At 30.5% G+C, this 15,070-nt stretch overlaps 1 protein-coding gene across 2 annotated transcripts in view; it reads left to right on the top strand.

The window, feature by feature from the left end:
- Positions 1-1,739: 1,739 nt before the first annotated feature.
- Positions 1,740-15,070, top strand: part of nAChRalpha6 (nicotinic acetylcholine receptor alpha6) — a 447,337-nt gene continuing 434,006 nt past the window's right edge. For both annotated transcript variants that reach the window (XM_088228339.1, XM_088228340.1), the window contains exon 1: positions 1,740-1,907. In XM_088228339.1, coding sequence (XP_088084465.1) covers positions 1,868-1,907 — 40 coding nt within the window. In that variant the 5' untranslated portion in view covers positions 1,740-1,867. The remainder of the gene's footprint in view (positions 1,908-15,070) is intronic.

The raw sequence follows: 15,070 nt of genomic DNA on the forward strand, positions 1-15,070 counted from the left end.
TGAGTTTGTCCAAATTTTTGTAGACAAGGACTGGATTCACTCTCTTAAATGTTCTTCATCTCTGTTGTAATATGTTAATATAAACATCCACCCAGGGAGTTGAATCCAGTCCTTGTCTACAAAAATTTGGACAAACTCAAAATATTGTTAGTATTTATTATATCTGAAATTTTTTCCAACACTTGATTATTTAAATTTTTTTTTATTATAAACTTTTTTCGGCTTACAGGGATACATACCCCGTTCTAAACCAGGCAATTCTATTTTCATATTAATTTATTTTCAAATAAATTTATTTAAGAATAAGATAAAACATGTGAGTTAACAGCAAAGTAAGAACACACAACTCTCAACCAAATCCATATCATAGTTGTGCTAACGTCCATCTAGACCGCCAGCTCCATAAAAGCTGCGCTAGCGTATCGCGACCGCCAGCTTCACCAGCCAGTCCACAAACTAAATTTTCCTCTTCCTATGACGAGATATTCTTCATACCTCGTCCACTCCTCAACAGACATACTGTTCATAAAAAATATACAAATTACATAATATTGTAGTTCAATTTACAATTTTATTTAAGCTTTTTAAGTTTTTTTAAAACTAATTGCTACGCAATTCTAATTCATGCCATGCATCAACCTCTTGGATTCCCCCGACCAATGTTATTGAGGAGTAAGTAATCTATTAAAAATATTATTTTTTTTGTTTTCCATAACCAGCAGTCAGTTAGTGAACATTTTTTGGTAACTTAAAAAAAGATCACGAGAAGCGCCATGCAGAAAAAAAAGGGTTAGTCAGATTGAACAAAGTCAAGTTAATGTTGAAATTGCACAGTTTGAACGTAACCATTATTTTACTTTTTTCTATGCAACTGTCTCTAAGAAATACCTGAATCGAGCTCTATGCATTATGACAAAGGTGGGTAGGGAGAAAAAAAAAAGAGTCAATAACACCTCCCTTTAGATTTATTTGCATTTTGCATATTAAAAAAAATACATCAAAGAAATGAATAACGCATAGTATAAAGACAAGCAGGCAGTGGCGGGGTGGACGTGAAATATTTATTGTAAATTTGGTTTAACACCGCAATATTAAGTCCTATAAATAAACATAAAATAAAAAGATAAAAGATACATAACTGCCCTACACACAACTGGGTGCAAAAACATAAATAACGATAAAGAAAAGTAAATTAAATAAGTAAAAAAAGGAAAACAGCTAATACGTTATAATTTTTTTCAATTAAATACGGTCAGTGGTAAGTCACACTCTCGTAAAATAAATACCCGGCTATTTATTTAAATACGTCCCCCATTAGGGATGTTTTGGAGTCACTAGGGCGATCGTTAATTTATGTAACTTTTAATTAGCACTGCTCAATTTCGTAACGCCATGATATCGCCCCTTAGTAGCACCTGCCAGCGTAACTCAAAAAAATATCCTCGTTTTTGTTGTAGCATCTCATTTACGCCATAAACGTCTTATAAAAGAGTTTGGTTCCGGGATAACTGGGGTGTATAACGCGTCAGGTATTTTCATCCGACACGTCAGCTATTTGGTAGAAATACAGGATTTTATGTAGATGGAAGTTTAGCAGTTAGCAAATGGGTGGTTGATTCGCAATGCTAATGCTAATGGTGGTTGCGGGTACGGGTGCGGGGCTTGCACCTGTGCGGGGGCGCGGGGCGGCGCGTGCGCGGCCCGGGGAGGCGCGCGCCGTCGCGCGGCAGCCGCCAGCCGCCAGACGCCGCCAGCCGCCGCCGGCCTCACACGTGTCCGCGAGTGTAGTGCCATGCGTGCGCCGCCCGCCCCGTGATCCCGCCTTATGACGGACCAGTCCGGGGGGCCGGCCCGCCGCTAGCGGAGGATGGCTGCCAGCCTGCTGCTGCTGTTGCTGCTCGCGCTAGGTCAGCCACCCTTACCACCTTCACCCCCCCCCCCGCAACCACGACCCGAAAACAACAACAAAAAAATCGTCATCATTCTTTTATCTACCAATAGGGCCCGATTAAAATGGAAAGTTAACAGAATCATATTAGGTTATTTTTAATCTTTCTGCACAAAAAGTGTATATTTGCATACAAATTTAAAGTATCCTCGTCGGTAACCTATAATTGAACACGTTTTTTTTAAAAATAACTTACACGATAATTCGATTTTAGCTTTTAGACAATTGAAGATAACTATGTTACCTTCCTAATGTAATCAGGGCTCTGATGATGCATGGTTTCAGGATTCTTACAGAAGTTTTTGCCTGCAAAACGTCAATCATGCCCGTATTTCTTGCGCGGTAACTTAACGCGAATATGTTATATTTTCCTAATTATCGTAAAAACGAATTTATTATATTGTGAACGCGAGAATCGTTTCATATCACATAATGTTGCCATTATTTTGATCAGACAAGTGTCGTAAAAAGAAACTGTTGAATGCCATGCGACAACTGTTGCCGTTCATGTTCACGCGAGAGGTCGAGGGGGCAAAAACTGTTTACACATTCATCCCTCCACCCTGTTCGCTACATAACCACACACATAACCGCAATTTCCATTATTAAAACACACATAACAATCAAATTAAGTTAAAAAGTGCGTTGTTTTAAGGTCTTGGTTGCAGCGGAAGGATTAGATTTGAAATTGTAATTTAGCATGCTTCTTTTCAGGGCATATTATTTATTTACATTACATTGCAATTTTTCGCCTTTGGAACGTCGAATTTTTACCCATTCATGTATAAAAGTGTGACGTGCGCATGTGTAGCACAAGTTTATGAGCCCACGCAGCTTGAAACTATGTCAATTCATAATTGAGGGTCTCCCAGAGTGAGGGATCGTGTAAATATTTAAATAACATCTTGCAATTACCCCATGTCGTTACTCGTTTGATGTCCCTAGATAACGGTACGAGTTTATGTTTTTAAAACGATATCATTAAGGTTAAATTTTGTTGTTGCTAATTGACATGACTAAGGTTTAATAGAATTTTCGTAAAATAATAGTGAACATTTCGATAACCGTGAATTCTCAGTCCTTCATTAGTTATATTATTTATTGTTTCAGCATTTACATTGTGAAAAAACCTTTTAAATTTATTTAAAATGAAACCCTTTGTTATTTTTACCACATAAGAGTTTAATATATTATAACACAACTAGTTTCGGGTATTCTGAATTACCCATCATCAGATGTAAATATGAACAGTTTATAGGTGCTAATAAAAAATTACAAATTCCTTCATGAGTTGCCAATATCACAGACCAAAACTATTTATGTTCCGCCAATTACAACAATAAAATATTACAATAACAATAAAGTATAAAACGTTGATATATATATATACAAACTTTTACCCGCGGCTTCGCTCACACGGTATGAGGAATAAATTAGTTCAATCGTTTTGCAATAATAGTTTTTCCGATGAAACGGTATATTTTTTCGGGACAGAAAATAGCTTGTTTGATTGCCGGTCTTTCGACTATCACCATAAAAAACACGACTATCAGTTAGTCCATGGCGATGTCAGCGTCGTATCGTTATTCTGTTCACAGATCCAAAATTCTACTACTTAACCGAGAAGAAAAGCAAACTAAACTAACCATAGATAAAACAAGTCAATTATAGACATCTAAAGAATTAATTTCAAATGGATTTTTTTTGACACGCCTACTTATTTTCAAATTATTTTGAAATAACTTTTTTTTAAAGTACTTTTTTAATTTGGAATGAAAAACAAGTATCCTATTCTTATCCTATTATACTTTTCCCTTCTCAAGCTATGCCTATACAAAAAATATGTAAATTAGTTGTTTTATTGAGACGTGAAGGAAACACAACAAACACTTTCGCATTTATAATATTCGTATGGATGGATATGTTATATTAGATAACGTAAAATAATATAAACACAAAATAAACTTTTAGTATTACAATATTAATTAGTGTAATAAAACTGGTTTCAGAAAATATTTTATAATTTATTGAAAAAACTATTTTGTTTAAGATTGAGTTTGATATCGTTGTATATTAATTCATTTTTTTCCATTATAAACAAAGATTAATAATAAAAATAATATGACCTCACTGGGGTTGCCCGTGCCGAGGACACTTAACAATATACTTTACATGTGAGGATAAACAAAGAATACTTTTATATAGAGATAATTAAGAAAATATTCAGACAGTTTTAAACACTGCGTATATTATATTGTTAATTGAACCGGCATTCACTTCGTAACACTGAAAATAAACCTTTGTTATTAGTGTTACACAATTTCACAATTGTGAAACACTTATAAAAAAGTTTTATTTTCATAATAATTTACTGCGTATATAAGTTAATATTTAATTTATGTACACCTATATTATTTATAAAATATTATAAAACGTACAATAAAAAAACAAAACCATAACATGAACTATACATTTTTGGAGCAGTTTATTCAATATTATTTTGCGCGAATGAGACAATCCATTTCACTTCTACTCAGCTTAACTACCCTTTTTTTTAATAGCCTTTTTGAACATTTTCTCATTTCTAATTGTTTTAATAGACAGTGAAAGTACGTTATAGATTTTGATTGCATAATACTCAAAATCACTTTGTCCGAAAGTGGTATTAGTTTGTATTTATTTATGTTGTATTTGTGTTGAAGATCTAGTGATTGTATTATTTGTATGTGTTGTATTTTTGGGGCTATGTTTTTCATTTGAGTAAGAATAGTTTTTGAATCTGTAAGCGAGTATTGTTTTAGCGTACAATTGCTTTGGTGTCATAAATTGTGATTTGTGGAATATTTCTTCAGTAGATGTCTGTAGATGACAATACCTTTAAAATGCAAGAGTTCACCAATATTATACTATGGTAAAATAGGCCTATTAATTATTATGTGACTATTGTGAAATATTATATTGAAGTATTAAAAAACGGTATCGTCGGACGTCATAACACTCGGACTTTGTAACATGAGTCGACGAAAGGCGTACTATTCCGAAACAAAAGCAGTTAAGTAAAAACATTGTATTCCCAGAAACTACAAACGTAACTAATTTTGGGACAGTAAAGTAAGCTTTTAAATATAAAAACACAATTAAATTTAAAAAAAAAAAAACATGAATACGCAAAAAAACTCATGATACAAAATTATCCGTCAATATTATGAAGAATATACCTATTTAATACGAAGTCATTTTGTATTGACAACCAAATAATTTATATACTTTTTTTTCAATTAAGTAGGTACATATCAGTGCGAGCGGTGCGTTTTTAAATTGGCAAGCTACGAAAACTCTGATACAATGTCCATAGTGGTAGTATGGCATATAAAAACAAGTCTATTTTATATTTGTTAAATAATTATCATATATTTGATAAATAATTTAAAAAAATAGTTTCAGTAAAAATATTTTCTTAATTTATTGATTGATTTGGTGTTTATTTTGTAGAACTCCATATTTAAACTAAAAATATTGGAAATCAAACACTGATTTGAGTCTACTGAACACAGTGTTCAGTAGACTCAAATCAGTGTTTAATTTCTAATATTATAAGTTTAAAAATATTTTCCAATGTAGCACAAACATTTGATTTAAATAATACAATTGAAAAAAAACATAATTGTAAAATAAATTTGGTACCTACTGAGGATTCGAACCCCCGCCTTCGTCATTAGAAAGCAACGACCCATCCGAACAGCTATTACGTGTTCTGGGTGAAGCGTCGAAAAAGTCACAATTAAAACTAGATAATTCATTAGCGTACCGGTGCATCTTGTTTAAGTCTGACTATTGTAACTTGTCTTGAAATAAAACACAATTTCTTAATGAATGAGATAAAAACGAAATAATTTTAAAGTATTCCTTACCGAGTACGATAGTTCACCAAACAAAACATAAATTACGTTTTAAGAATCATTGTTTCATCGACTTTTATACTACATTATTATTCACAAAACGACATAAGTTAAACATTTTATAATTCTTCATATATATTTATTCTTAACACTTTACACTAGTAACGTTTTTATCATAACTCTAACTTAATTTTTAAAGATTAAAAGGATACTGAAGAATAACCTACAATATTCAAATGTCGTTGTGTGCACAAAAACGAATTACAGTTAAAAAACAATTAGCGAATCTTTGTTTTTTAAAACCCACTAAAGGATTTATACTATATTATGGATTAAAATATCAATTTGCTTCGATTAAAATATCAAAATATTAATTTATTTTAAAGGAAATTAACTTTCAAACCACCGAAACATATGTATGATCAATTACTTACTTATTATTGTAACTTCCGTGTTAAGACATAAAAATTATATTCGTTATCTCTTTCTTACACATAACGAGTGCGTATAATGTCACCTCACTTAGACTGTCGTAAGTCAAATTGATTTTAAAGAATAATAGCCCTTATGAAGAAGTATTGAAAGACTAAATTGCATTAATGAAAGCTGCAAGATTTTACGGTAGTCGCAAGTGTAATTTTTCGAACCAGATTCTAAAATTTTAGGTTTGAAGACATATTTGAATTAGTGTTTTCAAGTCAGCCGAGTAATCTCGTGTAATCCAGTAGTAATAATTTTGGCCAATAGAGGCGCAACTGGTCGCTGTATAGAATAAAGGAATATGATATAAATTTACTTACCCAAGAAAAGTAACATATTTTTTTGGTGATGTGTTTTTTCCTAATAATACTGTAACGTAAAACATTACTTTCGATGTCAAAAAAATATGGTAAGATGCATGTAATCGATTATAAGGAGCATTCGCCCCTGGTAAATATAAATTTTACTACAATTATTTGCATTAATTACACGGCTCTGCTTTCTTGTTTATATCCCGACATGCTAGAAATAAATTTTCTCTTAAGTTGGGACTTGATTAAAAGAGCAAAATAATTTACCAAGGTAATAAGCAAAATGATTCACATAAGTTAAAGAAAAAAATAAAAATAAAAGAACGTAGAAAATATTAAATTAATTTTTATGTTTATTTCGTATACTGTGTTCGAGTGGTATATCATAAAACGCGTAGTTTTATTTCATAAAATAAGTGGCCATTTCATAAAATAGACGCAGGCTCTACTGGGGAAAACAGGCCTTATTCATTTTACGGATTATTGAGTTTAATGGATTCATGAGTCTAGAAATTGAAATATCTTGATACGAAAAATAAGCGCTGCTCTACATCGACTGGCAGTATAATATCTCAATAAATACGTTTATTTTAACGATAAAATAATGCGAACAATCCTTTTGAGTATGACATATTGTCACTCCGTGGAAATGTAGCAAGATAACGAATTGAAAATCCGAAGTTCAATCTTTGAAAAAAGTTTTTTTTCTTTTCAAGCGCAGTTCTTCAAGACGTATATTTAATAAATGACGGAAAACCTCGTTCAAAAGAGAATACGGAAATATAGACGATTATAATGCATATGACCTGTCATTGGGTGGTTTAAAAGATAACTTTATTTAAACTATTGTTAAAAGTAATCATTTTTATTTCTCTTTTGTCTTTATTAATAATTTTAGTATTAAAATACGATGATTATTTTAACGCCTCTAATGCAAGATATGCATTTTAAAAAATAAAAAAAATCACATCTAAATACGAGTAAATGAATATTTCATTTCAGTTTAGTTGTAAATGAAACATAAAAACTCATGTTTGGAAGTCAGATACTTATCAAAAAAAAAACCGATATGATCTTATCGGACTTTAGCCGTTCTCGCTTGGTTCAATTTCTCATTTTATTAAACTTTTCATCGTCCATTTACTCCGTATGGCCGAACTTTTAACAGCACTTTTGAAAGTAATAAACAGTTACTAAAGTCATCCAAATCCCAAAGTATGACCGTAAAAAATATTCTCAACTAAAGCTTATTTTCAAAAATGTTACATGACAATACAAATGATGATTTTGTGTGACGTATTTTGTCACGTATTGCAAAGCGTTTTTTAAAATCGGTTTCATGTTTTGCCTCTTTACACAAAACTATCGTTGTTTTATAATTGGAATTATTTTTACAGCTCAATAATAAATAACTATTAGATAACAATACTTTTTGCTCTTTACCTCGTTATGATTATCTACGTAATTCACGAATTATATCCAGGGGCCTTATGGTCTATTCATTCGTCTTTAGAATCGTATACGATTTCCGTGATTTGACGAGTGACAGCATTCTTGAACCACCCATACGAATACAGTCGATTGAAAACCAATCGACTTTATCTCGAGTGCCCCAGAGCACTCGACGTTGACAATCGAATGCGACATCGTAACTTCAGCTGTCAAACGTCCTTCTCGTAAAATGATTGGAATTTATGTTCGAATGACACGTAGGTATTTTTGTTGTATTTTAAGTTAAGATTTACAACATTGATCAATGTTATGATGATGGCGTATCAACAAATGTGCAACAAATATAACTGTACTTATTTTTAATCCATTACCAAATCAAGTTTCACTAGAAACATGATTTCAAATTGATTTTTCGCTCGTCAATGTCAAAATACGTATTTGAGATATGTATTATAAAATATGTTTTTAAAATCCGTGAACTATTTCTAATAACATGTAGATGTGTGTTATGTCAAAGGCAAATAATAATTATCAATGTTGCAATGACTCAGTAAAATATTTACTTATATTCTGCGTTTGCTTCAAAAACACGTTTAAAGAAAACGAATAAAAAACTAAATTATTTGAACACAAGGGGTCTACGTAAAACATGAAATACCGGCAAGGGGCCTACAAGACAAAAAAGCTTGGGGACCTCAGCACTAGATCATGTATACCCAGCATTTGATTTTATTTAGTTCGTGTTTTTAATTTTCATTCTATCTATATATATTGATGTCGAATTTTTCGCTTCTTTTTTAAAAAAATACTCAACATTATTGTAACTCACATTCTCAAAACAGCGACAAAAAATTACTGGCTCAGTTATTGTTTTGTGTTACTAGAAATTTGCCTTGTTCCAAAAATAAATAAATGCATTTTACTAATACTGAGCTCTTTGCTAAGTCTGTGATACGGAAGCCGTGACTCGTTGATTTTAATATGAATATTAGCCTTTTATCAAAACAACATTTAGTCCCCATAATACACAGCATATTCCACACACCATATACCACATACCAAACTCCGCACCCCACATTTCAAACTCACAAAAAATACAACATATACATGAATGATAAAATATCAAATGTATTTTCACTACACCTTATTTTGATTGTTAGAAATTACGGTGCTGTGTTAGATTTTTTAACGAAATAATAATTTTATAGCACTATGTGCACAACATTAACCATATAAATAAATAATCATCATTAAATTAAGGATATTTTTAAAATTACTTTTCCTAAATAGGTATAAATCACAAATATTATTTTCTAAAAAAGTGTGGAAGTCCTTACAGGTTTCACTATCCCCAAGGAAATCACTGTGAACGAAGGATAGAGTACAAAACGCATAAATATTAAATTTTATGAAAAGCAAATAGGTGGAAATTATTATTATAACCCGTGTTTTTATTGTTTGGTAAAATATTCTTATTTTAGTATTGCCAAAACCATAAAGTTTTGTACTAATGCAGACTCTTTAAACGTAATTTTTAGAGTTTTGTACTAAATTTGACCCTTACAATTATGATGTAAAAATTAAATTGATATATGCGGCAAATCAATTTTTGATTTAAAGTAAATATTCAATTCAAATCAATAATTTTCTGAAAAATTGACTTATCTTTTATATTAACACATACCAACAGAGATGAAGAACATTTAAGAGAAGGGGATATTTAAGTCTAGACATCTATAGGGCTTATGATCTGTCATTGGAAAAACAGATGGAAGAATTGAAACAATATAAATGTTTAAATAAAGGCAAAATGATAAATGTTAAACAGTGTGTAAAGTGGCCACTTAAACCAATCAATGACAAGTCATAAGCCCTGTAGATGTCTAGACTTCTATATTTCTTTCTTTTCAATGTTCCCCATTTCTGCTGTTATATGTTAATATTAACAGCTCCCTAGGGGGTTGAAACCAGTTGTTATCTACGAAAATTTCGACTTACTCAAAACATTGTTATCCACCATAGTAATTTTAAAATAAGTTTTGATTAGGAACATAATTTATTGGTGACTATTTCTCTGATTTCTATCAGCCTGGGGTATTCTTGGCCACGTGACTAATTACGGCGATTAATTTTCCGAATCATTAGAATTTAATGGTATTATAACTTGACACTTAATTAAAAGACCAGCACTCAGTAGTAATGGAAGCAAAGATATGTATGATATATAACACTGGGACATTATACGTATAATAACGAGAAGGCTTTTCAATCGGGTTGTGGTCCCGTGGCTAGTGTCTCGGACTCACGGACCAAAGGTCCGTGGTTCAAATCCCACTCTACCCCAACTCTATGGAAAATAAAGGTCCGTTTCCGATCAAAAGTCAACAACGCTTTTTTTTGAGGTATATAAAAAAGAAAACGAGAATATAAAATAGTCTTAAAGGCTTCAAATATAATTAATTTTACTGTGATATTTTTAATTTCGTACAATAAAATATTAAAAATAATATTGAAAACATGAAAATGGTGTACAAACTAATGATTGTAATATCGATGAGTTATTATTATTATTACAAAATGACGAATACATATCAATGAATGATTTAATTATGAATAACAAACTAATTCGAAAATATTTTTAATAAACAGCCTACTTGTCAGTTTTCTGACTTTTGTCACATTTTTCATAATAACTTCGTGATAGACAAATTTTGACAGCTAATTTTTACATTTTTTTTTATGAATGCCTTAACTACAAAACAACAGTAAGTGTAAAACATGGAGTACGTGGGTTGGCGGCCTCCATGGTGTAGTGGTCAAGACGCTTGACTCACGCACGGAAAGTTCCGGGTTCGATTCCCGGTGAGAACACAAAAATTAAAAATGTGATTTTTCTCAAGCCTGGGTGCTCAGTGATGTAATTCACCACTGTAATTAGGCCTCCTGGCCTGTTGTGGTGCAAAAAAAAATGTAAAAAAAATAACGTTTTACTAAAGTAACGTTTTACTAAAGTAACTGTCAAAAGCCTCGAGAACTTAATTAAAAAAAAAAAAATTGTATAATTGTTTCAATGTATACATAAAGAATTTTTTTAAATGTTTCAGTTATTTTATGATGTTTAAAAGATGAAGTTTTTGGATATATTTAATACTTTTTGTCTATTGATCCAAAGTTAAAAAAGAAATTAATTTTTAAAGTGGTGAAGTGAACAGATTTCAGATGGTATTCGTAAAAAAATACAGTTTTTGGCATTAAAAAAAACATATTTACTTAATTTAAAACTTCAATATTATTTTATAGTTTGACTGTTAAACTATTAAAAAATATATTTAAATGTGTCAGAAGCAACATTGGTAAAAATATCTTATGATATGCAGTTGTTCTACCATTTTCCATAGTGCGGTGGTGCGTATGTACTATTTTATTTTATTTTATTTTACTTGGGATATCAACAGTTCTACATACATATTTATAGTAAACAAACAAAAATAGTGTATAAACTCAGAACAAATAACAAATTTCCACAAAGTATACAAAGTTAGTAAAGGAAATATATTACATATTAAATAAATACATATGAGTTTATACATAAAAATATTATTTTCATGTACTCGTAAATATTGTTCAATAATCAAAGATTTTTTAATTTTTTTTTTAAGAACAGTAAGTCATTGTAAATTGGGTGGGATTAGGATAAGGATGCTTGAAGAGAGGATAAGGAGGGGAGGCAGATGTACATATTTATTATTAGAATGTCTACCAAGTTACATAATGCATTTTTAGTGTAAATTTTAAATCTGACAGAGTGGTGTTTGTGTAATCTATATCTTTAAATTGTGTATTGTACACTGAAAAAGTTCTACGAAAAAAAGCATTTTTAACATACGATGTTTTACTTATTGGTACATGAAACAGGTGGTACCGTCTACAAATCCTGGCTGGCACATGTATTGTTTTTAAACTAAGTAGTTCTGTACAGTCAAATATTCCTGTCATAATTTTTTGAAGCAGTAGTTGGTCCGCACACACTGCGGTATTATAGAGAAGATTGACTGATTCCATGGTAGATGGAGGCAGTAAGAGTTGATACTTAAGAAATACCGGTTTTGTATTTTAGGTACTTAATAAATTTGTTTTGAATATTTTCTATTCTTGTTATATATATGGCATACTAGGGATTCCATATCTGAGATGCGTATTCCAAATGGCTTCTGACAAACGTATAAAATAATGAAATTAAGGCCTTTGGATTATCAAAGTGTTTACTCATTCGAATTATGAAACCTAACATGTTCAATGCTTTGGAGGTAATTTTATTGATATGTGACTCAAAAAGTAGTTTCGAGTCTAAAACAATCCCAAGATCTTTAATTTCGTGCTTTCTCATTAGTACATTATTGTTTAGTTTGTAATCAAAATTAAGAATTTTTCTATCCCTTGTGAATGTAACACAGACACATTTATTAATATTCAAAAACCGTTTCTATAAAGGTTTTATTATTTTTATAAATAACTTACATGGCGCCATTTTCGTATTATAAAACCTTGAGGTCTTGATAACTGCTTATGATAGTTGAGTCGATAACTGAGTTACAAAACACGCTTTTGTCGAATTTGGAGAAAAAGAGAATCTATATGAATATATATATAAAGCAATGTTTGTAAGTGTGTTCTAGATATAATCAATAGCTACTGGACTGATTAACGTGCGTTTTTCTCCAAAATAATGAGATTTGCCCTGGGTATTTTCATAGCTCTTAAAGTATTCAATCTGATCAGTAGAAAAAAAAGTTAGGAGCTTGAATGTTTTTTTCATCAACCTTCCAGGGCTTAAACATACTTAAAAATAGGTGGATGTTATTTTTTTGTTTTCAAACAAAGTTTGAATATGAATGTTTATAAGCAACATTAGTGTTTTATGGATTTTAATCAAATTCTTTCTCTAATTCCTTATGATTTCAACGCATTTATTTATTTTTACTGGATTTTCGGTAGTGCTAAAATAATATTGACTGATAAAATAAATAAAACAACTTTGTTTTTAACCACTAATTTTACTTAAATACATTTTTGAAAATCGTATGCCTACATTAAGTGCACTTTTGCTGGTAAAAAAGCAGAGTTTGACATTTACAAACAATATTCTATATTTGAGTATCAATTATTTTATGTTTTGGAATTAAATCGTTATTACCAATGAAAAGTTACACCATATTTTTGTACGTTTATTTGAACGGTTTTTACAGTTTTTCAACACAATCAGGCATTTTAATTTCAAATTAAATGCCAAGCTCACATCAAAACCCGGCTGGTGGTTAAAGAACGACTAAATATACCTTGGGCATGGCTAAGCGTTTGTAATAATTTAAGAGTGTTCAGGGTGCGTCTATGTGTTTTAAACTTTCGATGATTTTATTAAAAACTACCAAAAATATTAATTTAGTTAGGTTAAAGTAAAGTTTAACGTTTACTTTACTTCAAAACATAATTTTAGCTTAATTCCATAAATTTTTGATGGAATTTATTTAATCTTTATATGGGTATATACGCTAATCTAGCTTAAGCAAAGCATTGACGGGTTCAGTTGGTAGTAGATATATGTTGAAATTTATAAATATCTACAAAATCAGAGGACTGGGAGTCACAAATCTGGCTCTATTGTTTTATAATATCAAAATGAAATTAAGGTAAGATAAAAAAATGAATTCGGTTAACTGAACTCTATTTAGTCCAAGGAAAAACGTATTTCCAAATAAAATATAGAATTTAGGCTTTAGTTTGAAACTCGTTGTTTAAAATGATAAAAATAATTGTTGGAAAAATCTCGGATGGATTTTATATTTTGTTTGAAAAGCTGTATTTTTAACAGTTGAAAAGAGCTTCTTATTTGGAATCAGCAAGTCATGCAAATTAAAAGTGTAAAGAAAGTATTTCGCGCGTTTTTAAACACGAATATTAATAAATGTCATGAAATTGAGAATATAAAATAAAGTCATGAAATTTATTTCGTTTTTGTAAAACAGAAAACAAAATATAGACTGCTTAAAAAAATATATAACGCACCTGAGAAAAAAAGTGTAAATTAAAATAACTCATTTTTACAGAGGAACATTTACACATACGCCGCGCTATGAGTAAACTAACATCCATTCAGAAAAACAAAGACAAATCTTGAAGTAACCTTAATTGTACCATTTAGATGTTTACAGAGATAGAAATGGCATAATATCATTGTGTTTTTATTATTTCTTGAATTTGAGGAAAAACTTAGAGTACAATATAAGCATTTTTGCTTTTAAGGTCATATGAATATTTCAAAGAATTGTGCCGCTCATGAGAAAGCTCAGTGGTTCTTTTTTTTTTGTTAAAATACTATGAAACTAAACAACGATATATTTTTTTTTATAACGTACCATATTATCATCGCTAAGATTATAAATAAAAATATAATGTTAAAATTACACCGCCCGTGACGCCCCTAGTTCAAGTCGGTAAGTTCTCCTGAAGTTTAAAAGGTGAACCCCGTACCTGTTAAAAAACAGTGAACTTTGAAAAAAATGGATACCTGAAAACCGGAAATCGATCACAACACATAACAACACTATAATTATTGGTTGTTGTTCACAAAAACATGTGACATTTCAAAGTCGTTCATTGTTATTTATTTTTTAAACATTTTAGAGAAAATTTGCCGCACAATCAAATGCTCTAATTTTTATCGCTTGTAAGAAATCATTTTTTGTCTCCAAATTTTTGTACTAATAAAATTTTTTGCTGTGTAAATATAAATTGTATTCAGGAATATTTCTGCATATTTAACTCAAATTTGACGGCAAATTTGAGTTTTGAATTATTAATAAAAATAAATATATCACACTCATGTAATAAAAAAATTATAACTGGTTTACTGTAGACTAAAATAAAAGTGATTGTGTATACTGAACGTAATGTATAGGGTATACCAATAAATATTTAAATTC

The sequence above is a fragment of the Micrasema longulum genome, unplaced genomic scaffold (genome assembly GCF_059751315.1).
Source record: "Micrasema longulum isolate JH-2025_06_02 unplaced genomic scaffold, ASM5975131v1 h1tg000578l, whole genome shotgun sequence".
Classification (NCBI taxonomy): Eukaryota; Metazoa; Arthropoda; class Insecta; order Trichoptera; family Brachycentridae; genus Micrasema; species Micrasema longulum.